The 26,169-nt window shown below is 34.9% G+C and overlaps 1 protein-coding gene across 17 annotated transcripts in view; it reads right to left on the bottom strand.

Annotated features, from left to right (window-relative positions):
• The window catches only part of LOC143244712 (nucleolysin TIAR-like), a 204,816-nt gene that overhangs the window by 41,836 nt on the left and 136,811 nt on the right, over positions 1–26,169 (bottom strand). For all 17 annotated transcript variants that reach the window (XM_076489841.1, XM_076489857.1, XM_076489840.1 and 14 more), the window contains 2 exons: positions 12,753–12,810; positions 6,898–6,985 (listed from right to left, as the gene is read on the bottom strand). In XM_076489841.1, the coding sequence (XP_076345956.1) occupies positions 6,898–6,985; positions 12,753–12,810 (146 nt within the window). The remainder of the gene's footprint in view (positions 1–6,897; positions 6,986–12,752; positions 12,811–26,169) is intronic.

Raw genomic sequence — 26,169 nt, 5'->3', positions numbered from 1 at the left:
GCCCAGCTTCTCTGCAAGCTCACGTACTGTGGTGCGAGAATTTGTCTCAAATGCTTCCCTTAATGTGTTTTCATCTTAGGACGGCTTCCTTCCTCGATTTTCGAAACCTTTGGAACCAACGCTGAACTGTACGTTCAGTAACAGATTCATGGTCGAATGGCTGGCTGATGTTCCGGTAGCTTTCCGTCCAAGTTTGAAGTTGTAGAGGAAAATCAGACGAAAGTCCTTCTTGTCCATGCTGCCTTGGGATTGTGAAACTTACTCTAGATAGAGTTGAAACAGAAGACAATTGAGACACCTTGTAAGAGACAAACGTTGGATTAGACCAACCAACCAACGATAAGTTACTCAATATTCAGCTTCTAAACGTCATAGTGAGAATTCTAACATTTATTTCTGGACAGCCTAATACTTTTTGTGTTTTGTAAACGTTGAAACTCGTCAAGCCTTCTCTCCCCCATCTAGTTGTTTTTGTCTCCCCTGCACTGAAAGAATAAGTGACATTTTCTTTAAAGAATTTACAAGCTACAACTTTTAAGGCTTCTGGAAACGGAACTCCTATTGCATGATAGTAGGGAATATAAACTAATCAGCTACCAAATATTAAATTAATAATTAGTTATAACTCACAAATTCTTTAAATTCAAAATGTACAAAACACAAGTTTTACCTAAGGATTTATAACTTATGAGCGAATCCTAGGACGAGTGGTTAGTGTGTCGGATTGTGAAGCTGAGTGTTTAGTTATTTGCGCTCTTGGTTGTGAGTGCATTATAAAAGTGACAGTTAAATCCCACTTTTCGGTCTTAGAGAATATCTCAAGAATTGGCGGTGTTACACCCTTGTGCAAGTTAATTGAAACAAGACGAAAAATTACAATTTTTTCAACTTTTTTTTTGCGTTTTATTTCCGAGCATCCAAAAATTACTCACAAATTAATACATGATATGACCGCCTTTATTTTTTAGAAGATAATTAATCCGCTTTGGCATCGAGTCCACGAGTTGACTGCAATCTTTACTAATTTTTAGATCGCGGTACCACACCTCAATTATGGCCTCAATTAGCTTATCTTTCGTAGTACAGTCTTTTCCCCAAAGTCTTTCTTTACAAATCGCCCAAAGATTTTCAATAGGATTTAAGTCCGGAGAGTTTCCAGGCCAGTCCAGCACCTTTATTCGCGTTGTAGTCATAAAATTCTTCACAAGTTTCGATGTGTGGCACGGAGCCATTTCTTGCTGAAAAATGCCAGATCCATCTGGAAATCTCTTTTTCAATTGTGGAACGACTCTTCTCTGCAAAAATTCGATGTACTGTGGTCCTCGCATCATACCTTCTACGATATGTAAGCCTCCGATGCCAAAGTAGCTGAAAAAGCCCCAAAACATCTTCTTCAAGAGATGTTTTACGAATTGATTGATGTGAGATTCTTGAAGTTTCTCACCTGGAGATCTGCGAACATGCAGACTTCTTTGACCCTGTACGAAGAAACGAGTCTCGTCACTGAATAACACCTTCCTCCATTGTTCTTGCGTCCAGATCTTGTATTTCAGACCCCATTGATACCGTTTTTTCTTCATTGAGATGGTAAGAAGTTGTTTTTTGACTGGTCTCTTTGCCCTTCTTACGCAATTTCGAATGACGTAATATTCCTCAAAATTTCGTCATATATACCAAAAATAGATCGACCGTGCTGCAAAACACAGCTAATGACACCGTCTGTGTGAAAAAAAATGACTATTAAAGGAAATCAGCGGGTCCAGCGAGCCTACACCGGCCGCCATGCTGAAAATAGCACTCGTGTAGTTTAGGACGAAATTCAATCAAACAGACAAAAATTAGTTAGCTTTTAAGGATAAAAATCTCTAGTCTTCTATAACGATAATAACTGTTAACAGAATCAGCTTTAATAAGAAACGCGTGACATCTAAGAACTATCAGATTCCGTTTTCTTTCGTATAAAATCTATAACTTAAAAAAGTTGTTTATTTCACTGAGGAGTGTCACTGAGTAATTAAGTGTCTTGTTTGTTTGTTTGTTTTGGAATTTCGCACAAAGCTACTCGAGGGCTATCTGTGCTAGCCGTCCCTAATTTAGCAGTGTAAGACTAGAGGGAAGGCAGCTAGTCATCACCACCCACCGCCAACTCTTGGGCTACTCTTTTACCAACGAATAGTGGGATTGACCGTCACATTATACACCCCCACGGCTGGGAGGGCGAGCATGTTTAGCGCGACGCGGGCGCGAACCCGCGACCCTCGGATTACGAGTCGCACGCCTTACGCGCTAGGCCATGCCGGGCCTTAATTAAGTGTCTGTTTGCGTATATTGCAAAATTAATTTATGTAGTTTTTGTTTCGCAACTGGAAAGTTTTAATTTCTTTTCAAATCGAAAATACACAATATTTAGATAGGTAGAAACACACAGACACACAGTGACTTGTTATTTTATCTTCTTGTTAGGATACAACAATATATGTGGTGTTTAATTCCTTAAATCAACAATTAAACATAACTTAGGTAATAATTTTCTTTGGGTGGTAGGAAGAATATGTCACTTGCATTGATTTTCTTTAGGGAGAGTGAACTAAAATCTCGACATCCATCTTGCAGGGAATCTTTCCGCTACGTGTTTGTTAAGGTCGATATTATATACAACTTTCTTATTTTTCGTATAATAATAACCATAATCGGTATTCGAAGATCAGAACTCATAACAAAAACATATATTATGCGTTTTTCTAATTTACTGCACATTTCATTGTATTCTATATTCCTGAACATTTTGTACATGTTAGTGGAAAATGAAACACAGTATATGAAAAAAAGACTTTCCTTGACAATTTACGGTCATATTAAAATATGACATGTGGTAAGTAACAAACAGGTGGTTGCTATAAGTTACTATGTAACAAATCGGACGTACTTATTTCTGTGCATAGGTTTTCTTGCCAACACAACTAGTTTTCACCAAGTAACACAAATAAAGAAATACGTATATACCTTGAATAAATTGGAAAGAAACTACTTAAAATATCTTCAAGGAGCAATAATTAAATGTTCAATTGTTTCAGTCAAACAACCTTCATCAGTATATATATGCAAAAACGGCTCGTTTGGGTTGAGAAAATATTTTACATAGAAGAGCGAACTATGTAAAATATTTTCTCAACCCAAACGAGCCGTTTTTGCATATATATTTCTATACAAGTGGGTTTTCTCGACATCACTGAACCTTCATCAGTATCTAACTAACAGTAAGAAAAGTTGTTACTCTACGAACATAGAAATAGAGTCTCCTATTAGAAGGCCCTGGCATGGGCAAGTGGTTAAAGGGCGCTCGACTCGTAATCTGAGAGTCGCGGGTTCGAATCCCTGTCGCACCAAACATGCTCGCCCTTTCAATCATGGGGATGTTATAAAGTAACGATAAATTCCACTATTCGTTGGTAAATAGCTCAATAGTTGGCGGTGGGTGGTGATGACTGGCTGCCTTCCATCTAGCCTTACACTGCTAAATTAGGGACGACAAGTGCAGATAACCTCCGTGTAGCTTTGCTCGAAATAAAACAAACAAACAAACAAACAAACGAATTAGTGGAAGATCAATAAAGAATGAAAAAAGAAGCACAAGAAGTTGGAGAAATATTTTGATTGCAAGAACTTATTCAACTTCGGAAGGAATACTGTGAAGGTGCTTTACTGAACAAAAACAAACAAACAACAAATAACATTTATTTAAATTATAAATAACAATTAAAGATATACAATTTACAAGAATAGTTAAATTTAAAGAATGAATAAACTCAGAAAAGCATAACAAGCAAAAAAAAAAAAAAAGCTGAAGCTGTAAGAACAATGTAGGAAGAGTTCTCATCGAAGGAAGGGTGCTTTTCGTGCGCAACTATTATCACTGGCACAATCATAACACATTCAAACATACTGAACGCTCAGGGGTCTAGTTTCTCAGTATTCTATGAATGCTTATGTACCTTAATGTCCTACACAGTACAGACCAGGCAAACGTCCTACTAGAAAATCACGTTCTGTACACTTCCAAAGGTTGTAGCGGTTTGCTCAGTACAGTGCGATACAGTACATAAACTGTATGGCTGACACATATAAAGTGAAATACTGTTATTGAAAAGGGCCTACGTAAGTAATAATTATAATGAGTAAATGTAATACAGTTTATTTTCAAAACTTGCATGAATAATTAACTTGTTAAATACTGAATTCTTATAATAATATTCTAGAATAATACAAGTGTACACGTATTTAAAGAAATATGCATCATGAAACGAATCCCTAAGACAGTTTTGGTGACGTACATGTTGCTAGGGGAGCGTGGATATCGCATCAGTTCTGTAAGACTAATGTTATTGTTGGTGGGGGTGGCCCGGCATGGCCTAGCGCGTAAGGCGTGCGACTCGTAATCCGAGGGTCGCGGGTTCCCGCCCGCGTCGCGCTGAACATGCTCGCCCTCCCAGCCGTGGGGGTGTATAATGTGACGGTCAATCCCACTATTCGTTGGTAAAGAGTAGCCCAAGAGTTGGCGGTGGGTGGTGATGACTAGCTGCCTTCCCTCTAGTCTTACACTGCTAAATTAGGGACGGCTAGCACAGATAGCCCTCGAGTAGCTTTGTGCGAAATTCCCAAACAAATTGTTGGTGGGTGGTCAAGATGCCATAAAAGCATAATTTTTAGGTTTTTTTTTTCACAATTACTCTGACATATTTCGGCTAATTTACATGGGATTTGGTACAAAGATACTTTATTACAAGTCCCATACATACATACATCGTTATATATATATATATAAACATTTAGTAATTTCAGCGGGAGAGATTAAAATATTAAATAAACTCATAATTTTAAGGGCTTCGGTCTCGTTTATCCTTGTTTTGACAAATCTACATGTAAGTTAGTTCAAAGATATTCACTCTTTTGCAGGTCCCAAAGACAGAGATAGAATGTTGGAATTTTTACCTTTTGTTCATTTTCCAACGAGAAAAGTACCAACTTGCATAGGATTTGAAACAAAAATACCTTCTTGCAGGTCCCAAGCAGTGATATAAATAGTTTTCGATTTTTCTGGTGTCAAAAGTGGCCATGTTTAGATTGTGTGGCAAAGACATGCTGCATTTGGCCAAGAGTGCTGGCTTTTTAAATTCATAAGTGCATCACTGACCACTTTAAAAAAGGGTCCACGAGAAACTATGTTTACTGGAATTGTCGAGAGCACGTAAATATTTCATTAATTGAACTTTAAATACCCGTAAAGTTGGGTTATCAGGAATTAAACTTCAGTAGCAACTTCATGAAAAATCCTGCGACATGAGCTTTCGGACTCAACAGACGCCATCTTCAGGTACTAACAACCACACACCGTTGTAAGTTCAAATCACTAAGAGATATTTAATCGTCACTTCATGCTTCACACAGGTTAAACAGCCAGCCTTAACTCGGAACTGTTGACCATCGTGTGGAGAAAAACCTGCCAACAGGGCCTTCAGTCTACGCAATTACTCTTAACGAAATAGCGAAATTGAATGAAAGAAACATTTATAACGCGCTCAGAGCTGAAGGCGTGGAAAGTGTTTAGAAGTATATCGCGGATTTGAATGTTGGATATTCGAAAACATCAACAAACCTTATAAAAACTCGTAGTTAAAAAATATTTTGCATCAAACGCCGTTTATGACCGAGCTAAGCCATTAAAGAAGCTGTCATGAAATACCTTCTCTTCACTGAGTTAAAACAAATTTTATGGGCTAGGAAAGGAGTCAAATTCAATTATAAATACAATTTCCGATAATATGTATTCTAATAAAAATATATGACGGAGAATAAAGCTTGTTATAACATTCCATTTTGTTAATCATATAATAAGTACAGAGAGCCAAGATAAAATGGTATTTTTAAATTCGTTTTATCTTATTTGGATGCCTTTTTAAAATATTTTCTTTCTTAGAACGCCACCTTCCCAATTCTGAGGCCTGATTTGGTGCTATGGAGAAAAAATCTTTAAAGTTTCGATGGGGAGTGAAGAAGACACATTATAGAACAGTGATCTGTTTGCAACATAACATGTCGTTCTGATTAGAAAAAAGTTGAAATTCACACAACAACGACAAACGCGTGGCCATCCCGATTCCTGTGGTCTAAAATATATTCAACGAAATAGATTTTTTGCATGAATAGCCTGTACTTATCTTCTTATACCTTTTTATTAATAAAACTCGAATTCAGATTTTAGGAGGATAAAACTTCATGCATTTTGACCAACGTCCTTAGACTATTAAAAACACAAAAAATGCTTTTAAAAGTTGATAATGTCACGTACTTTGAGGTCTATTAGTGTTTAATACTATTTTTAAATGGGAGCATGAAAGGAATTCTAACAAGGATTCTAGGCTTATTAAATTTTATTTCTGATTATCTTGAGTTAACTTGATTGTGATGACGAATAAAATATAAAACAATTAAATACTATAACGTTTTTCCAGTAAGCAGAATGATTTACATTTTCCACAAGGGTTATAATTAAATCAATATTCTCCTCATTCAGAGGGTTAATCGCTTCAGGACTCGTTCCCGTGGTAATTCGATTACTCTGACGAGCACGCGCACAGTCTAGTGCCAAAACAACAAAGATCTATCAGGCTTGAAAACAATAAATTTCTCGTAATTAGAAATAAACTTCTGGTCATAGTTAGAGAAAAATATGAAATGCTACAAAATTAGTACTTTCATAATTGTACTTCTTGAGGTTTAATTAGGTTGTCTTAGAAAAATCAACAAACTCGTATGCATAATGAAGATTAAAAGACAGGGTTCCACACTCGTATTGGTTCTTCCACTAGTGATAGAAAGTGGTTGAAGAATAGTACTTACGAAATTTCTCCAAACGGCGTGAAGGCTTCCCTAAGCTGCATTGTTTCTATTTCTGGACTCAAGTCACCCACAAAGATATGATGATGTTCTAAAAATTAAAATGTTTCTATTATTAATGACCACAACTTTTTATTTTTTTCACAAACCACAAACTAATTTCTTAAAATTGGTATAATTATAATTGTAAGAGATATTGAAAATGCTACGTGTTTAGAAAGCTCAGCTTGTACATCTTTTTTATGTGTTAATAATAATCATTGAGAATACAGTATAAGTGCCGAGACATGATTTCCAGAAACGCTTATATAATGATAATTCGTATATTAGATCTATTTTGATGCACTGAGTGTCAACATGCGAAGATAATCAGAGAAATTGTTGTTAAACAGAAAGTTACATATATAATCTGTCCGTGCTTTGTACACCGCACGTATCTAACTCCAGTTTTAGCGCTATGAACCCTCAGACCTGCCGCTGAGCCATTGGAAAAGGGGACCTTATATGGTAAACTCTTTATCTTCAGGAAGTTCAGTTATTCATAGTGAATAACAGTTGTGGATCAAAAGTTTAAGTCAATACATGAAACTTCGAAAAACTAAGTTTGTACAATGTGTAAAAAATTGCAACCCATTCTCACACAAAAAGCATTTGGCAAAATCTAAACTTGTACATTACACGATGGGCTGCAAAAGTTACGAGCCTAATGAAAAACACCATCTAACAAACTGGTTCCAACGTCTAGTCAGAGAAAATTTACATAATAATAATTTTTGTTTTTATCATATCTTTTGTATAAAAGCTTGAGTGTGTCTATTTAAATAATGTGAGATGAAAACATACTGGACTTTTATTTTTAAAAATTTTAGACTTCAAGATTTGGGTAATAAAGAATCGAGTCTCTCAATAATGCTTCTTGGCCTTTTCTCATTTGGCTTATAATACAGACTGAAGTAGCTACTATAATATTATACATTAAAGAAAAGAAACTGCTTTCAGCGCGTAATTGCATATACGACAGTAAAAATCTCTTTACTTAATTTGGAGATATCATTCTCATGAAGAATCACATGTAATATTCATGAGAACATCAACTCTTAAACTCCACCTCGTACCATTAAACTCGGCACTTAGTGTTAGTGGCATGGTTTTCAAACACATTGCACTTTATGTAAACATTGAACAGAAATTGACAGCACAGCACAATAATTAATGGATGCTACGTTCAAAAAGTCTCATAAAACCACAGAATTTACAATTAAGAAGCCAACCAAAAATACCAAGACTTTCCACAGCATTCCGTTAATATGTTTCAATGATATAAGATTATTATTGGTTTGACTATACAGTAAGTATTAAATCTTCTTCCTGTTCCTAACAAAAACTTAATTGGTATTTATTCATTAGTGACGATATATACATAGCTCAGGTTAGGCTAAAGCTCCTATCCCTTTGGGATGCTAATGGAGCTTTGACTGACTTGGTAATACGATTTTTTTAAATCGTTAGAGCGTATGAACACGAATGTGCCAGAGTGAAACTGAGGGGTGCAAGGCCCACCCCTCCTAGCGCCAGCCATAATGCAACTGATAAAACGAATACTGCACAGAGAATACTGTACAAAAAAATAAACACTGTAGTATTTAGACAAGTTAATAAAAATACATTACAAAAAGTTAAAACAACACTTCACTACGTATCTGGAATTCATTCACTACGACATTTATTAGATAAATATCACCTAGAGCACGGTTTATTTTTATATAAACTATTAAAAATGTATATATTTTACTATTTAATTACTTATTTCTAATAGGTAAACTTTGGTAATACTTAAGAGGAATACCTTTATTCCTGGTGGTAGAAAATTCGCAACTCACGTGCGATAATATTATACTTTTATAGGCTATAGAACAAAATTATATGGCATGTTCCACACGTGCTCTTGTGACAGCCAATAGATTAACAACAAAATACTTTAATGGTGGAACATCACAACACATCAATGGAAAGAGTAAATACGAGCTGTTAACAATACTGCTATTTCAATCTAATCGCCGAGCTTCACTGGCTTAGTAGAGAGATTCAGTCTATTTCATAATACTAATGATATAAACTATCTAGGAAACGACAGGGATGTTATCTACACAGTAAAGTGAGTCAGTACATTCAATACCATCCAGTGTCCATAAGACATCAGTCATATGAACTAATTTAGTAAAGAAAATTAGTATACTTTATAGTACCTGACACAGAAATGTCACCTACACAATTTCAGTTATATGTACTAACTTAATAAAGAGAATAAAATTCGTACACTTTATAGTGCTCGATACAGAAAGGCCGTTTAGACAACACAATTTACGATACGCAACGAGTCAGTACACATAATAACACTTAATTCAAATATCATTCAAATCCTGTTCCAAAGCGTCTATAGTGTAAACCTGAATACATGCAAGAGACTTACATGTGTGAGAAGAATGATGAATTTGAAATTACATTTAAATATCTCGCAAGTGTCACTTGAATGGCTGCCCGAAACGCCAAAACAGGATAAAAAGAAACTTTTTGCAAGTGACAGAAAAAAGGTAAAGAGCCAAAAATTACACTTATCTGTATGTCACAATAAGTACGTCGTACCGTTAGACTGGTAGATTTTATTATAGAGAGGTGTAAGAAAGTTGTAAGCAGAATTGAGTTTAATTTGGTAATTAAATAGAAACACTTGTTTCTGTTTGAACTGTATGGCTCAGTTTAGACCGAAGTATTACAAACTGTATATATATGTATATTAGTGAAAGCGCCATTATTATGTATATAGTGAACTACAGAACATGTTCACAAGTGGAACCACTGCACCTACTGACACCACATATAATGTATGTAAAATAAATACGGTTTTAAAACGCGAGAATCTAACATGAAACTTGTACCTTTCTACTCACACCAGTGCAGAGTATTAAAATGAACTATCAGAATGTTGTTCTTTGTGATAATGCCATCACTATGTATGTTTGGAGAAAATGCTAAAATAAATCGAGAGAGAGAACGAGCGAGAACAAAAAATGTATTATACACAAGACAGATGTGGGCTACTGGGTCACTTCATATCTTGCTTTAAAAAAATGTGTAACTGCTAATTCTGTTCATTTGCTGAAGAGGTAAAGAACGGTTACTAATAATCTATGGCTGCTGTTGCTTTTACTACAGAAAATCAAAAAAAGGAAAGGTCGGATTTGGTCACTGACAAAACGAAATACAACATTCAGCAGAAATTTTAAAGAATTGAATGACATTTGGTATATGACGGTACAGGTATACAAGATACAGTAGGTGAAAAACAATGATTGATTTTGCTCTATATTTGGCAAACCGCACTCACTTTATCTAGTTATTCCAATGGTCAACCAGACTTAATGGAAATGCATGTCTTCATCTTTTTCTAACTGTTGTCACCTATTACAAAGGCAGTTGTTTTTTATCCTTGTTGTGCTGTTAGAATTGTAGAGATGAATATACTGCAGGCAGTATTGGTCAGGTTTTTGCTTGTATAACAGGTAAACTGTTTTACATAGAGAGTTATCTAATACTGACCATATTGTTGAGTCATACAACAATAGACTGCACGAACGTATCTTGAAGAAGGAATGAAAGTGCTTCTGAATACAGTGTGGTGTCTCATGGTGTAATCGATGAAGTCTAGTGCTTTGTCACCGTTTAATACAATGGTCGAATGGATAAATGAAGTGCTCCGTTTCTTGTATAGTTTTCTTTCTGTTAAAATGTAAAGTTCATGCAACTGAAGTGTTCTGAACTAAGCTACCATCGAAGTCAGCTAGCCTGAGTACAAATAACATTGTTCCTTTTCTAGTAGTTTAAATTGCACGGGTTTTTTCCCTCACGTGATTTCTCTTATTGGCTTCAGTTAGACGTACGATCGCTTCTAATCCACGTGCATAACAGAAGACGATTTCCATTTGGCAATGGAATGCCCAGAGAATAGAAGATATATTTTTTCCTCGCGTTCTTCTTTACAGTTCAGGGAAGTGTTAGAAAATTATTTTCCCTGCAGACCGACTTAAGAAAAGGATAAGATTTCCTCCATTTTTTTATTCTGAGCATAGCACAGTTTATATAATAAGAGACATTTCTCATGAATAACAGTATTCTTACAATGCAGATAATACATTAAAAACAATCACGCATTATTCATGACTTCGATTCACGTGGTCGAATCACACATACATTCCTAACAGCAAAAATCAATCAAAGAAAGTGAGAAAAAAATTGCCATCTACAGGTTACATTTCGTTCATGAATTCTGGGGCCAGGCGTGTTAAGGCGTGCGACTCATAATCTGAGGGTAGCGGGTTCACATCCCGGTCGCGCCAAACATGCTCGCCCTTTCAGCCGTGGGAGCGTTATAATGTGACAGTCAATCCCACTATTCGTTGGTAAAAGAGTAGCCCAAGAGTTGGCTATAGCCTAACCTGAGCTATGTATATATCGTCACTAATGAATAAATACCAATTAAGTTTTTGTTAGGAACAGGAAGAAGATTCAATACTTACTGTATAGTCAAACCAACAAACATTCATGAATTCTGGATCACTCTTAACAAGATACACTTTGTGGAATTATAATTCAATTTACGATGGAAACAAAGTTACCATTTTATTTTTCAAATGTTGGGAAAAGAAAAATGTACAAATAACAAAAGCCAAATGAAGAAGTACTTTTTGTTCCTGTCTGATAAAACAGGTTATATTTATTGGTGTTTAAGGTACCATGCTTTTATAGCAACTTTATCTGACTATATAGTAACAAGTAGTTTTATACAGTGAACAAGTTGTTAAGATGAGTTCATTTTACACCTCATAATCACTATTTGTTAAAATTAGTTGATTTTACACCTTGTTTATAGTTTTTATACTAAGATGATTTCTCTTTATATATATCCGCTAGTAGTTAGAATGAGTTAAATTTTATACCTTATATCACTGTTTGTTAGAGTAAGTTTTACAGCCTATATCTGCTAGCTATTAGAATGGATTAATTTTACACTTTATATCTATTAGAAGTTTAAGTGAGTTAGTTAATTTTCTACCTTGGCATAATTATGGTAGTTCCATAGTTCTTTCTCTTTCACTGTCCTGGCTTTGAATTAATATTTTATATATTCTGACACAAATAATAAACAGCTAACACAACTCGAATTTCTGAGATGTGCAATTGTATGTCTCAAAATATACCTGGGTGGAAACATTTAATATTGTTAGTTTTGAACATGGAAAATTTATTGAGAAGTGCTTTATTAACTGCTCTCTATTTGAATAATATTAATATAATGAAATGTGTTTTCATTCTTTAAGTTTATCTCTTAATTATCATAAATATTTCATCAACGATCTCAAAACACTACAAAAAATTAAAATAAAGTGCAACTGTACACAATGTATTTTTTATCCATTGTACTGAAAATATACACGTGTCTTTTAAACAAACATTTAAACCTATTTTATGGAAAAAGTATTCTTAAGTAAAAATAATAATGGAAAAAGTACTTTTAATTCACAAAAAATACAAGTGATTAACATCCACCTTTCCTTCTCGAGTACTGAGAACATCCTGTCCTGTCTTATTACTTGAACTAGACGCATTTTAGAACTAGAACTACATTTTAGTATATCAAATTGTTCAAAACTATCTTCCTATACTGGTACAAACAGATTAATAGTGAAAATGCTCTGACCTGTCCGAGAAGAACGTGATGTTAAACCATCGTATTTTCAATGCAACTTAAGAAGTGATATCTGTATAGATTTTTTTTTTTTTAACGGGAAGGGTGTACTTACTGCTTGAGTCATGTTTAGGTGTGTCTCCTGGTGAATTTGCCCAGTTCACTTTCATTTCCTAAAAGAAAGTATATAAAGTAACGATTCATTATTCACTTTTTATTTAGTGTTAACATTGCCTATCACCGAGTGAAAAAAAACAACAAGAAACATTATTTGTTTGTTTTGAATTTCGCGAAAAGCTACACGAGGGCTATCTGCGCTAGCCATCCCTAATTTAGCAGTGTAAGATTAGAGGAAAAGCAGCTAATCATCACCACCAAACGACAACTCTTTTTACCAACGAATAGTGGGATTGACTGTCACATAATAATGTCCCTACGGCTGAAAGAGCGAGCATGTTTGTTGTGATGGAGATTCGAACCCGCGACCCTCGGATTACGAGTCGAATGCCTTAACCACCAAGCCATGCCGGGCCGCGCGCGCGGTTATTATCATGACAGACAAAAACCGAGATTTATTATTGTAAACTAATAGAGACCGCAAGAAATTTGCGCTCAGATCAGCATTTATATTGCAATAGTATTTTAAATACAGGATTTCTAGAATATTACAAAATAATGACACCCAAATCTTGTTATAATATAATTCTATTTTCAGTATGCCTTAAAAGCATACACAATAAGATTTTTTTCCCAGAAAAACAGTTCAAGCGCAAACTAATTTTAACTATAGTCTTAAAGAACACAAAGGTTTTGTATGTAATCAGTATATGCTAATTTCTACTTGTGAATGAATATCCTGTTGAAAAAAAACTCATATTTAATACGATGTCATGAAACAATAATTTTGAACGAACCTTGCACTCAATATGAATGGAATATTTCAGAAAGTTTGTGCTGTAAATTAGACAGTTCTTTGCTAATTAAAAATGATGGGTAAGGTGAATTGTAAAGCACAGTTATAAAAAGAAAATATTCATTTCTTACATATGATATTTACACTACTCTTAAGGTATACAATAACTTAAGCCTCTTTCCGATAAAACTACCCGCTTGCCATATAAGTTTTTACTCTTGACAATGAGCTACCGAAACAACTTGTCTTAATCTTGACCATTGACAAAATGCATTTTTATTGCACATTTTAAACGTTGATCCTATTTTCAATTTGAAAATATACTAATGCATAACCAACTCTCATTTAAACTGATAGACTAGACGGAAGGTAGCCAATCCCCAGTACCTACCACCACCTCTTGTCTGATTGAATAATGGGATTTGACTGTCACCGTTGTTGCGTATCCACAGAACCATGAATGAAGACACTTTTTTCTGCGGCAATAGTTCGCGAACCACTAATCATCTTGTATGGTTTGTTTTGAATTTCGCGCAAAGCTACACGAGGGCTACCTGCGCTAGCCGTCCCTAATTTAGCAGTGTAAGACTAGAGGGAAGGCAGCTAGTCATCACCACCCACCGTCAACTCTTGGGCTACTCTTTTACCAACGAATAGTTGGATTGACCGTGACATTATAACGCCCCCACGGCTGAAAGAGCGCGCATGTTTGGTGGGATGGGGATTCGAACCCGCAACCCTCAGATTACAAGTCGAGTGCCTTAACCACTTGACCATTCCTAATTATCATCTGACTTACAGTCTAATCATATTATTCGCTAGGTTACGTCCAACCCAGAACTCATTATACATGCATAATAAACAAACATTTACCTTTTACACTTTATTTACCATTAGCAATATTTTCACTTAAAATGTAACATATTAGATTTTGTTTGCATCCTGCGAAATACTACAATTCCTGAAATAAATCTTAGTTAAATTGTAAACCATATAAACATATTTAACATGCATGACAGTTTACTGAAATTAAAATAGAAATGGAAAACGTTTACGTTTATTTAGGTAATCTCACACTGAAAACTCAAAATAAACAACTTTCTGGTAGATTATATGTTTACAAGACGTGACACATACTATTGAGTGTATACGACTTGCAAGTCGCTCGTTCTTACTTGGGCAAGTCCATTAACACTGTAGACTTGACACGAAGAGAAGATTGTAACATGAGTTAACGATGACGCTATGTTCTTCGAAAAGCTGCATCACAGCACGGAACTCAGAATTACTTCCTACATTTCAGAACAACTTATAAATAGTTCAATCACGCTAGGGATCCGAAATTATTTATTACGCTATTGCATGAGGTAATAAGGAGCCCGAATCTGATATTCTAATTTTGGATTAATGGATTCTTTACTTTTGTCTATATACGAACCCAGAATTTTTCTTTGTTTTCTTAAGTTACAGAAGCGTACTTGTTTATTTTGAGAAGATAAACCATACAGTTACCAATGAGGAATCTCACTGGCTTTTAAACACACTTTATTAAATTATTTATGCAGGAAATTACTTGTGAGTTCATGACTTTGTTAATTACAGGATGCTTAAAAACTTTGAAGTCATAAAAAGTATCAATTTTGCAATTTAATTATCTAGTTACTGAGAGTGTGGAGCATGTTCGGTGGCATATCGCGATTCAAAGCTTGAACCTTCCGTTCACAGCCCAGCATATTAATTAGTAGATCACGTCCGGACCAGAAAAAACAATGACTTTTCTTATAATCCTTAATTTTGTTAAGGAAGGTCAATATACGTTCATTTTTTAGTTGTTTTTGTATACTTTACAATGATTAGCTAACTTGAATAGCAGATGGCAAAAAGCGTAACCATGAGAATCAGCTCTAAGTATGCTGCTGAGTTAAAAACTATTTATACACAACTGCACGAGCTAAATCATGACATGCAATAAAAAAATTGATTCTAAAACTGTTGTGATGTAGATATGGAAAAATATCAAGATACTAGAGAGCATTTGAGATGGGAGGAAAACTACATTACTCATCCCTGTATTTAACCATTCATATGGTGCAAGATGGTAGAATGCAGGAATAGTTAATTGAGATTTTTTTTTCTATCCCTAATCCTCTCTAGTTTCTGTCGTTTCTGATCCCTACATCTCAACAATTTTACAATAAATAATTTTAACTGCTAGTTTCTAAACATTTTTATTTTGTTTACGATTGTCATCAAATGTTGCGTCATTTATTGACTGATATTAAACAACCTGTATCACTGCATATATTTCGAGCTGTAACTAACTATCGTGAATCACTTGGGTTCTAGACTAAAAAGGCACATGTTAGAGAGTACTGAAGTGCTTTGGTGTGCAAGCTGGAATTCCGGTACACTGTGATGTACGAGTTACTGCTGACGAAAAGGAAGAAAGAAACACGAGGACTTGACTCATCCCTACATGGGCATCGCTACCTGATAATTCATGGTGATTCTTCTTTATAGCGTTTACAGTTCATGAACTCTGAAGTTAAGGCAAGTAAATAACATACGAATGAGGCGAATTAGCATAACTAATTAACGCCTCACATATACATATATTTACTGTTTTTGAGAGAGAATACAAATTTATTTGATGACTCTGTTGAATAAATTAAATTGTTAATTACGTTCTTTTATTCCGAAATTATGGATAAAAATATTTTTCAGTCTTAGAACTTTCTTCTGAAGAAATGCACGAACCCAATACGCTACACCTTTATCTAAGTCTTTCACACGACTTAGTGCATTGTATTTCATACGCTCTTCCCAGTCTTAAAAAGTCAACACATTGGTGATTAACTTTAAATACGAGAATAATAGTTATGGGGGGAAAAAAGCAATATAATACTTTCTCTCTTCAACACAACATCAGAGAAACGAAATAGCATATTTGGAATGTTACGCCATTTCTTCCTAATTTTTCTTTTTTTTTCCTTTACGGGTCTGCTCGCAGACGTTTTAAGACCGACATGAAACATGTAACTGCACAACAGATACATTTGGAATTTTATGCCTTTTTCCTAGATTTTTGTTTTAATACAGATCTGATCGCAGCAATTTTCAGGCTCTGCTCTGACATGAGACGTGTTACTGCACAACAGTGAACTAATATAATTAATTACAGGAACGACAGCAAGTTGGGCAGTATTTTATCCTGAATGTTGTTATATGTTCTGCATGAGTAGTGAGACAAGAAGAAAAAAAAATTAAACTTTACGACAAATAATGTAGGAACTTCTAGAATGTTCTAAAGGAACCATGTACAGTGAGGTGGTTAGCAGTTATCATGTGAGGACTATGATTAGAGCTTTTTTTTAAAAACTATAGAAAAAGTTAAATTGCTTTATAAGACAATACACAAAAAAACAAAATAAATAAACAGCTGTGGCAGGATGTCAATTCTCTTCGATATTTCGATAACGTAAGAGTCAAAAATACACCACTACTAATCGACAGACTCCGATTAACCAGTTGTAGCACCACTACAACATTATTACATTGGATAATCAGCATACCTTACTACTAATGTCATGAAGAATCGTCTGCTGTTGTACATATTAAAATAATTTCATGGCTGATGAGTAAAACTTTCTACATTAAGAATATCAGTTGCTCTAAACTGTTCAAAAGCCATCACTGAAACAGGAGTCAAGATTACTCTTTTCTTTAAAGTGAAGGGTCCAGTTCCTGTCCGTTAGATAATTACCTTAATCAGGGAATCATATTATTATTGTCCAGATATTTTTTTTTATAAGTGCCTGATTCATTCTACAAAAAATTATCTTGAATCTTAATTTGTGTCATTATTATGCATTTAACAGAAAAATCGATACAAGCAATTAAATTTAACACATTTCCTAAAACTACAAAAGGATGAGAAAATTAAAAAATGATGAGAAACTTATTACAAGTGCTTATTCATGATGTTTTATTTCGTAATTGAGACCTTTCTTGAGTTCAAAGCTCAGAACTGAAGGGTATCGTGACTTTTCATTACGTTTTTAACTCTGAACTGCATACTTCAAAAAGGTCTATCTTGTGATATGAATCGTTATGTGTGAATTTCTACTATGCATAAAAAACTGAATATAAAAATACTGAACTAAAATACTTGTAAAATAAAAATATGAAGTTTAAATATGCATTTACATTTTTTTGGTCTGTATATAAAAAAACCGCTTTAAATCTTTCAAAAATAACACAAAATACATGCATCATAATAAATATTAAATCAGTGAATCTAGTATTCTATCGGATTTTCTTCTCAATTTGATATGAACGTCAACGAGATTTTTTAACTACGAACTTTCTTATTAGTTGTGAATGTCAAGCACACACAACTGAACTTTTGTATAATCTTGGATACTTTTAATTAAAGAAAAAAATGTTTACACAAGAATGGGGAAAAGCACGACACACGATCTTACACAAACTTTAAACTCTTATTGTTTTCTATCGTGAAAACGTACAAGTTTCAAATGAAACACATCTTGTTCATCTTGTATATATTGAAAACCACGGTGATCAACATTACTTTTGAAATTACGGTAGAACAACGTGAATAATAATGCTATCAAATTTTATTTCGCAAGCAGGATATTCTACAATAAATTGTTTGGAATTAATCACATTTCAAAGTCTGATGTAGCATAAAGAATTAAAACATAGTTTTACCGTACTTTATTGTTGTGAGGTATGACTGAAATACTCAACAATTACTTTCAGCAGTGGACGGTATAACTGGTTCAGAGCTTCGGCTTTGATTTAAACCAAGAGTGTAACATAAGTAACCTTTTTAAAGACCATGAAATAATTTATATTCATAAATGAAATCAAACTTTTTCTCTTCACTGGGAACAGGCATTCTTGCATGTCTTATGTCATAAATGGATGTGTTACATGTCTCCGTGATTGTTTTTTTCTTCGTACAGAAAGGTTCCGGGACGTCTCTCTTCCAAATGGCATGGGGCCCGGCATGGCCAGGTGGTTAAGGCGCTCGACTCGTAATCTGAGGGTCGCGGGATCGAATCCTCGTCGCACCAAACATGCTCGCCCTTTCAGCCGTGGGAGCGTTATAATGTGACAGTCAATCCAACTATTCGTTGTTAAAAGAGTAGCCCAAGAGTTGGCCGTGAGTGGGGATGACTAGCTGCCTTCCTTCTAGTCTTACACTGCTAAATTAGGGACAGCTAGCGCTGATAGCCCTCGTGTAGCTTTGAGCGAAATTAAAAAAAAGAAACAAAACAATCAAATGGCATGAAAGAAGAGCAAAGTATTTTTTTCATATCTCCAAAGCAAACTGAATTCAGAGGAAAATATTCACTCTTGAGTTCATCACAAATAACAAAATATTCAACAATATTTTTGAATTCTAAGCAATCCATCAATCAAACTTCCTGACAATAGCAACTACGTCAATTACCAAACAGGTAGGATTAGGCAAGATATCTCGAAACTGCTTAACTTCATTTCTTAAAAAAAAGTAACAACTGTGAAATCGTTTGTTTTTGTTTTACCCGTCAATCATGGAATCATATTAGGTTATCCAGCAATAAATGTCGGAATTCTCACAATGACATTTAGAAGCTGAATATTGAGTAACTTATCATTGGTTTAATCCAACGTTTGTCGCTTACAAGGTGTCTTAACTGCCTGCTGTTTCAACTCTACTCAGAGTAAGTTTCGCAGCCACCAAGGCAGCATGGACAAGAAAGAATTTCGCCTGAATTTCCTCTACGACTTCAAACTTGAACTGAAGCAACACGAAACATCAACCAGGCATTTGGCCATGAATCTGTTACTGAACGTATAGTATAGTTCAGCGTTGGTTCCAATGGGTTTCGACATAGAGATAAAAGTCTCGGAGACCTCGAAGGTCGTGGAAGGAAGCCATCCTTAGATGAAAACACATTAAGGAAAGCAGTCGAGAGTACGTGAGCTTGCAGAAAAGCGGCACAAGGATATCACGTAATGCCGACCACCTGAGTGCGATTGAAAAGAAGAAAAAGTTGGAAAAGTGGGTTCCACATGAGCTGACTGAAGATCAACAAAATCGGTGATATGAGACCTGTCAAGGATGACGCTTAAAAAATTGAACGAATTGGGAATCGAAATTTTGCCTCATCAACCTTATTCCCCGAACCTTTCCCATACAGATTTTCGTTTTTCTGGCACTATAAACACTTTTTGAACAATGAACGGTTTCAAAACCAGGCAGCTGCAGAAAAAGCTTTCAAGGAGTTCATTGACCGTAGAAACTCTGATTTCTACAGCAGGAGAATAAACAGCAACGTCACACGTTGGTAAAAGTGTGTTGAAGCAAATGATGCTTACTTTGATTAAAGCACGTTTTACAACACTGGTTTATACTTTTCCAAATTTCGCAGCTCAAAAACTATATTTATTTGTGGATAACTTAATATGGACATGTAGTATTGTTTTCACCTGTCATTTGTAGAACCATCTAAATATGTATTGTTTTACCCGTCAGTCATGGAATCATCTTAACATGTACTGTTTTACTTGTCAGTCGTGGAATTATATTAACGTATGTTTATTGGACTCTTTAGTATAAGTGTCATTATTTAGTTTATTTTGTGACTTAATATTTAACGATTATTTAGTTTTCATAACAAGAGTATTAAAAGTTAATTATTATGATAAGTTTCGTAGCTCTGTATGGATTTGCGTTGTGTACGCAGATTAATTTTTGTACTAGGCTTTTGTTGTATTGTTGAAGTCACGTTACTTGAATCTTCGGTATTTTTTTCGTTGCATATTGTTACATTATGGCGTCTCGTAGTTTGTAGAAAGTTCGAGGCGACCAAGTGAAAGTTACGTTCATAAAAGAAAAGGTGTTTTTGTTTTGTTTTGGAATTTCCCACAAAGCTACACGAGGGCTATCTGCGCTAGGCGTCCCTAAATTAGCAGTGTAAGACTAAAGGTAAGGCAGGTAGTCATCACCATCCACCGCCAACTCTTGGGCTACTCTTTTACCAACGAATAGTAGGATTGATCGTAACATATAACGCCCTCCACGGTTAAAGTAAATGAACATGTTTCTGTGGACTTTGATGAAAAGTAAACAATTATTTAAAGTTCTGGATACAACTGTAGTAATCCACTGGATAATGCAAGCAAATTTGTCGCAGATTATAGAGCAAAAAACAAAATAGAGTAAAATAATTCGTCTTGTCAGTTGGATTCTAAAGCAACTGAACCAACCTGTGTGGTCTTTTGATAAGAAAAGAAAATTATTTAGAGTTTTAAATACAACTGTGATACACTATAGCGTAAAGCATTTTTGTCCTTGTGTTTGACTTGTTTTGGATATATTATTTTAAGATAAGTGGATTGTCTGATGTGCGTTTATTATTTTAATTTACTGCCAACAAGTCACAGACACCTACTGTAAAAGAACCCATCACACATACGTAAAAACCTGACATTTGACGAGCCTGCCAGGATTATACAGTGGTAACCAGTGGTAGACATGAACGACAGCGGAAGTTAAGCCTAAATACACAAAACGGTAGTGGTGACAAAAGTAGTGTAGAAATTACAATTACGCTATATAATCATGTCAACGGGTTTTGATAAATGGGTAGAAAGAGGTGAGCGTCTTCGCCTCAAAGAAGGCGAACTACAAGAGTTTGTGAAACAACAACATGAACTAGAAAGAAAATAGCACAGATACGGAAGAGACTAAAAAAGAAAAGGAGTAGAAACTCCGAGAAAGGAGAGACTGGAAATAGAAAGCATAAGAACATAAACTGAAATCTCCAAGCTCACCCAACAGAAAGAGGAATTCAAGAATCACAATAGGGATCAGGGCCAGCTGACCCAACTTGCCCATATCTGATGAAAAAACATGGTAAAAAGGTAAATGGCAGTCTTTTTCAGACCTCTTCTCACAAAAAAAAAGGGCTTAAAATCCTGACAGCATAGCTTTACCTGTCAATTGTTGAATCATCTTAACGTGTATTGTTTTACCCATCCGTCATGAAATCATCTGTGTCACTCACGGAATCACGTATATGAAGCGACAGCTTCAACTTGACTATACAATTACCACCAACCGGAATTTTGTCATTATTATTTTGTAGATAACGGCAGCTTATAGAACATCCATTCCGTAACTCAAGTATTGGTAATAAAAAGTGAACTTCAGGATAGTGATAGCAGTCGACAGCAGCGGTTAATTTTATAGGAAACAACTAACTCACAATGCGAGTGTTACTCTACGTTAATACTGACACTCTGATGAACAAACGTATCATTTCTCGGGCTACAACAGGTTTATTCATGACTTGTCACTTCCAAAATCTTCTCAAGTTAACAACTAACAGCCACAGTTTATCAACCAACGTTCCAATTTACAACCAGTTACAAATCAAGCTTCTTTCTGTTTTTGTTTTTTTTAACGACATCTCTTTATTGCCTAATGATCCTCTACAGTAGAGCGGCCTAGCTTTTACCAACAATATAGGATTCCTAATATAGGAGGAGGAGTTCCCCTGTTCTGAATGAAGCCGTAAGAGTTATAAAATCAGGGATGTTCAAGAGTAAATTTCTAAATATCTTTCGAAGGTGAGTCTGATGACTGAAATCATTAGCTTCCAAAAAATGAATGGGAGTGGCTAATTGCTAGCACTTAAAACAAGATACAAGATGTAGGCTTAATTAAATATCTTTTTGCTTCAGAAGGAAACTCTTGCAGAGTCAATAAGATTATTCAGAGATCCTGCTAAAACCCTGTCTTCATTATCGTTAGTCATGTAAGACTCGTTGCTGCAGAATTCGAACCTTCGTATTTACAATGCATTACTTTCCGTTTCGCAAAAGCTTTTCTCATCATACTAATGGAGTAGCAACATATACGACCTGAGAGCACGAGCTTGCGTGCTTGAAAAACAATGAATTAATACTGGTGCGAAACTCCAATCCAGGTTGTTATTGCAACATTCAAGCAAGGCGTTTTTCTGATGCGTTTCACACCAAAAAAAGAAAATATAATGAAAAAAGATGGTATCATAAAACACAAATTTAATTACACAGGAGTTTTATTGTATAAAATGAATTACAACGAAAATGATAGGTTTGGTACCTTATGAGATTACTAATTCAAATGGATAGAAAAAAAAAAATCGGTGAAGATTTTTTTTGCGTATTCGTGCAAATCTGTACAAGGGACATTTGCATTAGACGTCCATAAATTTCGAAATGACAAGACTAGAAAGAAGGCAATTAGTCAACAACAACACCACCAACTCTTGGGATATGTTAAATGACCGTCACTCTTATAACGCACTCAAGCCTTTAATGTGCGAAGTGGCAAATGGACACAAACAATTACAGGCCTTCGAATTCATGTTTCCCCACAGCCAGCACGAGTCAATGAAAGCGTTTCTGAAATATGTTTTATGACTTATATTTCGAAAACCGACAAATGCTAAAACGTTTGTTAATTTATAAGAAATTAATTTTAGACTAAAAAAACTGCAACAGACGTCGGAGACATAAATGCATCATTTCTCGTAAAAACACAAAAACAACGTGAATAATAGTGATACGTAATCTAATGTGCGTGAGAATGAGAAACATGCAACTTACTATACACAATCTAATTTAAACAAAATTCGCACATAAGGCGGATGGGGATTATTCAAATTCATAGTTTCTTTACGCAGTACAGAAAAAACGTTTTAATGAACTGATTTTATTAAACTTTCATCAAGAGTTTCAACATACACGTCAGGAAAAATACTAATAAAATTTTAAAAAATATCTCTGGATTTGGAAGTTCTTCGATTTGAAAAGAAAGATTTCAATTCGAAAAATACCCACTGGAAACACGACACATAAGACATTTCAAATCACATAGTTGGACTTTGATTTAATTATAAGTTAGAAAACAATAGCAACAAATAATCAGAATTAGCTATAGCTGTTAACAGAAATAACGCTCCTTTCTTCTTGTCAAAACGTCCAAACTGATGCGACAGTCACACAATTATAGCATTCAGGTCTTCAGTTCTTTGTTTCAAGAAGGCTAATGATGTTCCCACTACATCCTGGTAACCAACATAACTTAACACAATGCAGGTTACAAACAAAACCCATTTTTAGTATAACACAGTTATCACACAGAACGGGCGTTCTGAAGTTAGCAGGTAGTATCAAACTTTCAGGAGGCAAGACAGTGTTCAGATAATACATTGGTATAATGGGCTTAACTTCTCTGTATGTTTAAAAAGTTTTACAAACTCGGAAATATATAGTGACAGATAACCAATCAGAGTGGACTTTTAATTTAGCAGTATTTCAATAACATTGTTCGCAAAGTGTTTCCAGAGCTGTACAGGACACAATTTGAATAATTTATAGGAATAACTTTTCAAGCTAAATAATTTTAAATATTTTTCTTCATCTACGGGTAAACAATTCGACATGTATAATTTTTTTTTAAATATTCTATTTTTCTAGCATCTTCAGGTAACAAATTGATTTTATTTTATTTAAAACTTATCATCTGAAGATCTGGATTAACACTTCCACATTTTCAGTGGAAGACTGATATATCTGTAGTTGAAACACTGAAGTATTAATATAGTCTTATCGTAATAATGTTAAATATTTTACACAAAGACTGATAAGCAAAAAGTGACATCAGGACGGAACTTGAACTATGACCTCTGGTTAACAAGACCAGTGCTCGACAGCCAAGCTATCCAAGTAGTTTTTTGTCAATTTTCACTTCTAAGACCTCTCTCTCAACTATGAGTTTAATCTCCATATTACGTTAGAAACCAATGAATTAATAATATTATTTTATATGTAAATAATCAATATTAAACATTTTCCTTCCACGCGTAAATTCATTAAATTAATTACTACACTGCAGAATTAAACAGAAACTGCGCAAGCAGAGCTTACTCTAAACATATATCTATCACAATCTTTCTTGCCCAGCTACGATTACTATACAAGATGCTCATTACCAGAAATTATAAAATCACTAAATGTAAGTCTGTTTCAGCATGAGATTAGAAACTTGTTTCGAAACATCTTCATATCGCTAGCCTCAAAGGAAAAGAGCTGGTCAATAAATAGAAGCAAACAACAAGATAAGGTAAATGCTAACAAGGAGCACAGTATGACGAATTTTAAGCCGCTAAAATACGACCAACCGTATACAAATCGCCGTCTCAGGTGTCATTATGAGCTAAATCTCATGTGAAGCCAACAGGTCCAAAGGGTATCATTTGGGTACATACAACAACTTCCTTATTTCTTTCCCGAGGATTGCGAAGCTCTTTCTCTCTCTTTTTAAATGGAGTTTCACAACGCTTTTGTCAGGGTTTTTCCTTTGTCATGATGAATGAACTTAACGCTCGTTTACAATTGCACAGTCTCCCAATTTCGCATCACAGTGGACATCAAACTGACATACAACCAAAAGAGGTTATATATTCCGCACGAAAGGAAAGCGTCTATAGATAAGAGTTGATGAGCGAAGCAAGAACAACAATATCATTTAGAACATAAACACTTAACACGTTATACAGGTGTCTTCTTGTGTATAACTTGCAACCACAATATTCTTTAACTCCAGACCCTTATATTGTACTTTCCAGTTTACAGAGCTCAACACTACAATGATTTTGTTATCCTTAACAAAGCTGAAAATAACTTTAAAACTACTCCTTTGCATCGATAACGCATTTCTACCCAGATTTCTGTATAGAAACACAACCACCAATTACTCTCGATAGCGCAGTACCAATAATTATTTTTGAAAACCTAGACACGACAATACAAATCCATTTAACAGCTGCTATGTACAAATTACGGTTGCACTCAAGATTCTGATCAAAAATATTTTGCCAGGAAGTAAAACTTAATAATCTGTAAGTATGCGAACAAAGTCTAATGATAATAGTTGTGCTTATCGGTAATGACACATTTCCGTACAAAGAGTGGGAACATAGAAAAACCTAACAGTTGCACCCGACATCACTTAGCTATCAAATATATATAGCGAAGGAGAACACACTTCGCTTAATGCTGTAGTTGAGAACGAAGAATATCGCATGATGGAATAGCTAAAAACTTTTCGTGTATTTTGAGACAGTCCCCTAATAGAATATAATTTTCGTCACTTCCGTTTCAAGCTAAGTTAATTTCTCATGATGACTGGATTTACAAAGTTTCAACCCAGCGGAACTGACCAGATCAAGCTCAAAAGCATACGCTTTCCGAGTAAAATCCACACAGAAGTGAACATAATGTAAAGGACGTTCCACAAACATTATACAACACCAGAAATTAGTCAGTGACAATCATCTTCCGTTTCTCAGTTTATCCTGTAAATTAAGCGGAAACACACGAAGACAACGATATGGATACTAGCAGACTTATATTGAAGAGATTGACGTTAATTTAGCATGTGTGTAATGACTTCGTTTATCTACGTACGAACGATCGGGCGTGTAAGAGATTTCCACGTGCGCTGTCTTCGATATTTTAATTAAATAAATGAGCAGCGTTTCATACAGTAAAT

Source organism: Tachypleus tridentatus, chromosome 2 (assembly GCF_004210375.1).
Source record: "Tachypleus tridentatus isolate NWPU-2018 chromosome 2, ASM421037v1, whole genome shotgun sequence".
Classification (NCBI taxonomy): domain Eukaryota; kingdom Metazoa; phylum Arthropoda; class Merostomata; order Xiphosura; family Limulidae; genus Tachypleus; species Tachypleus tridentatus.
The sequence above is the reverse complement of the archived record's forward strand: the minus strand, read 5'-3'. Positions and strand labels throughout refer to the sequence as shown.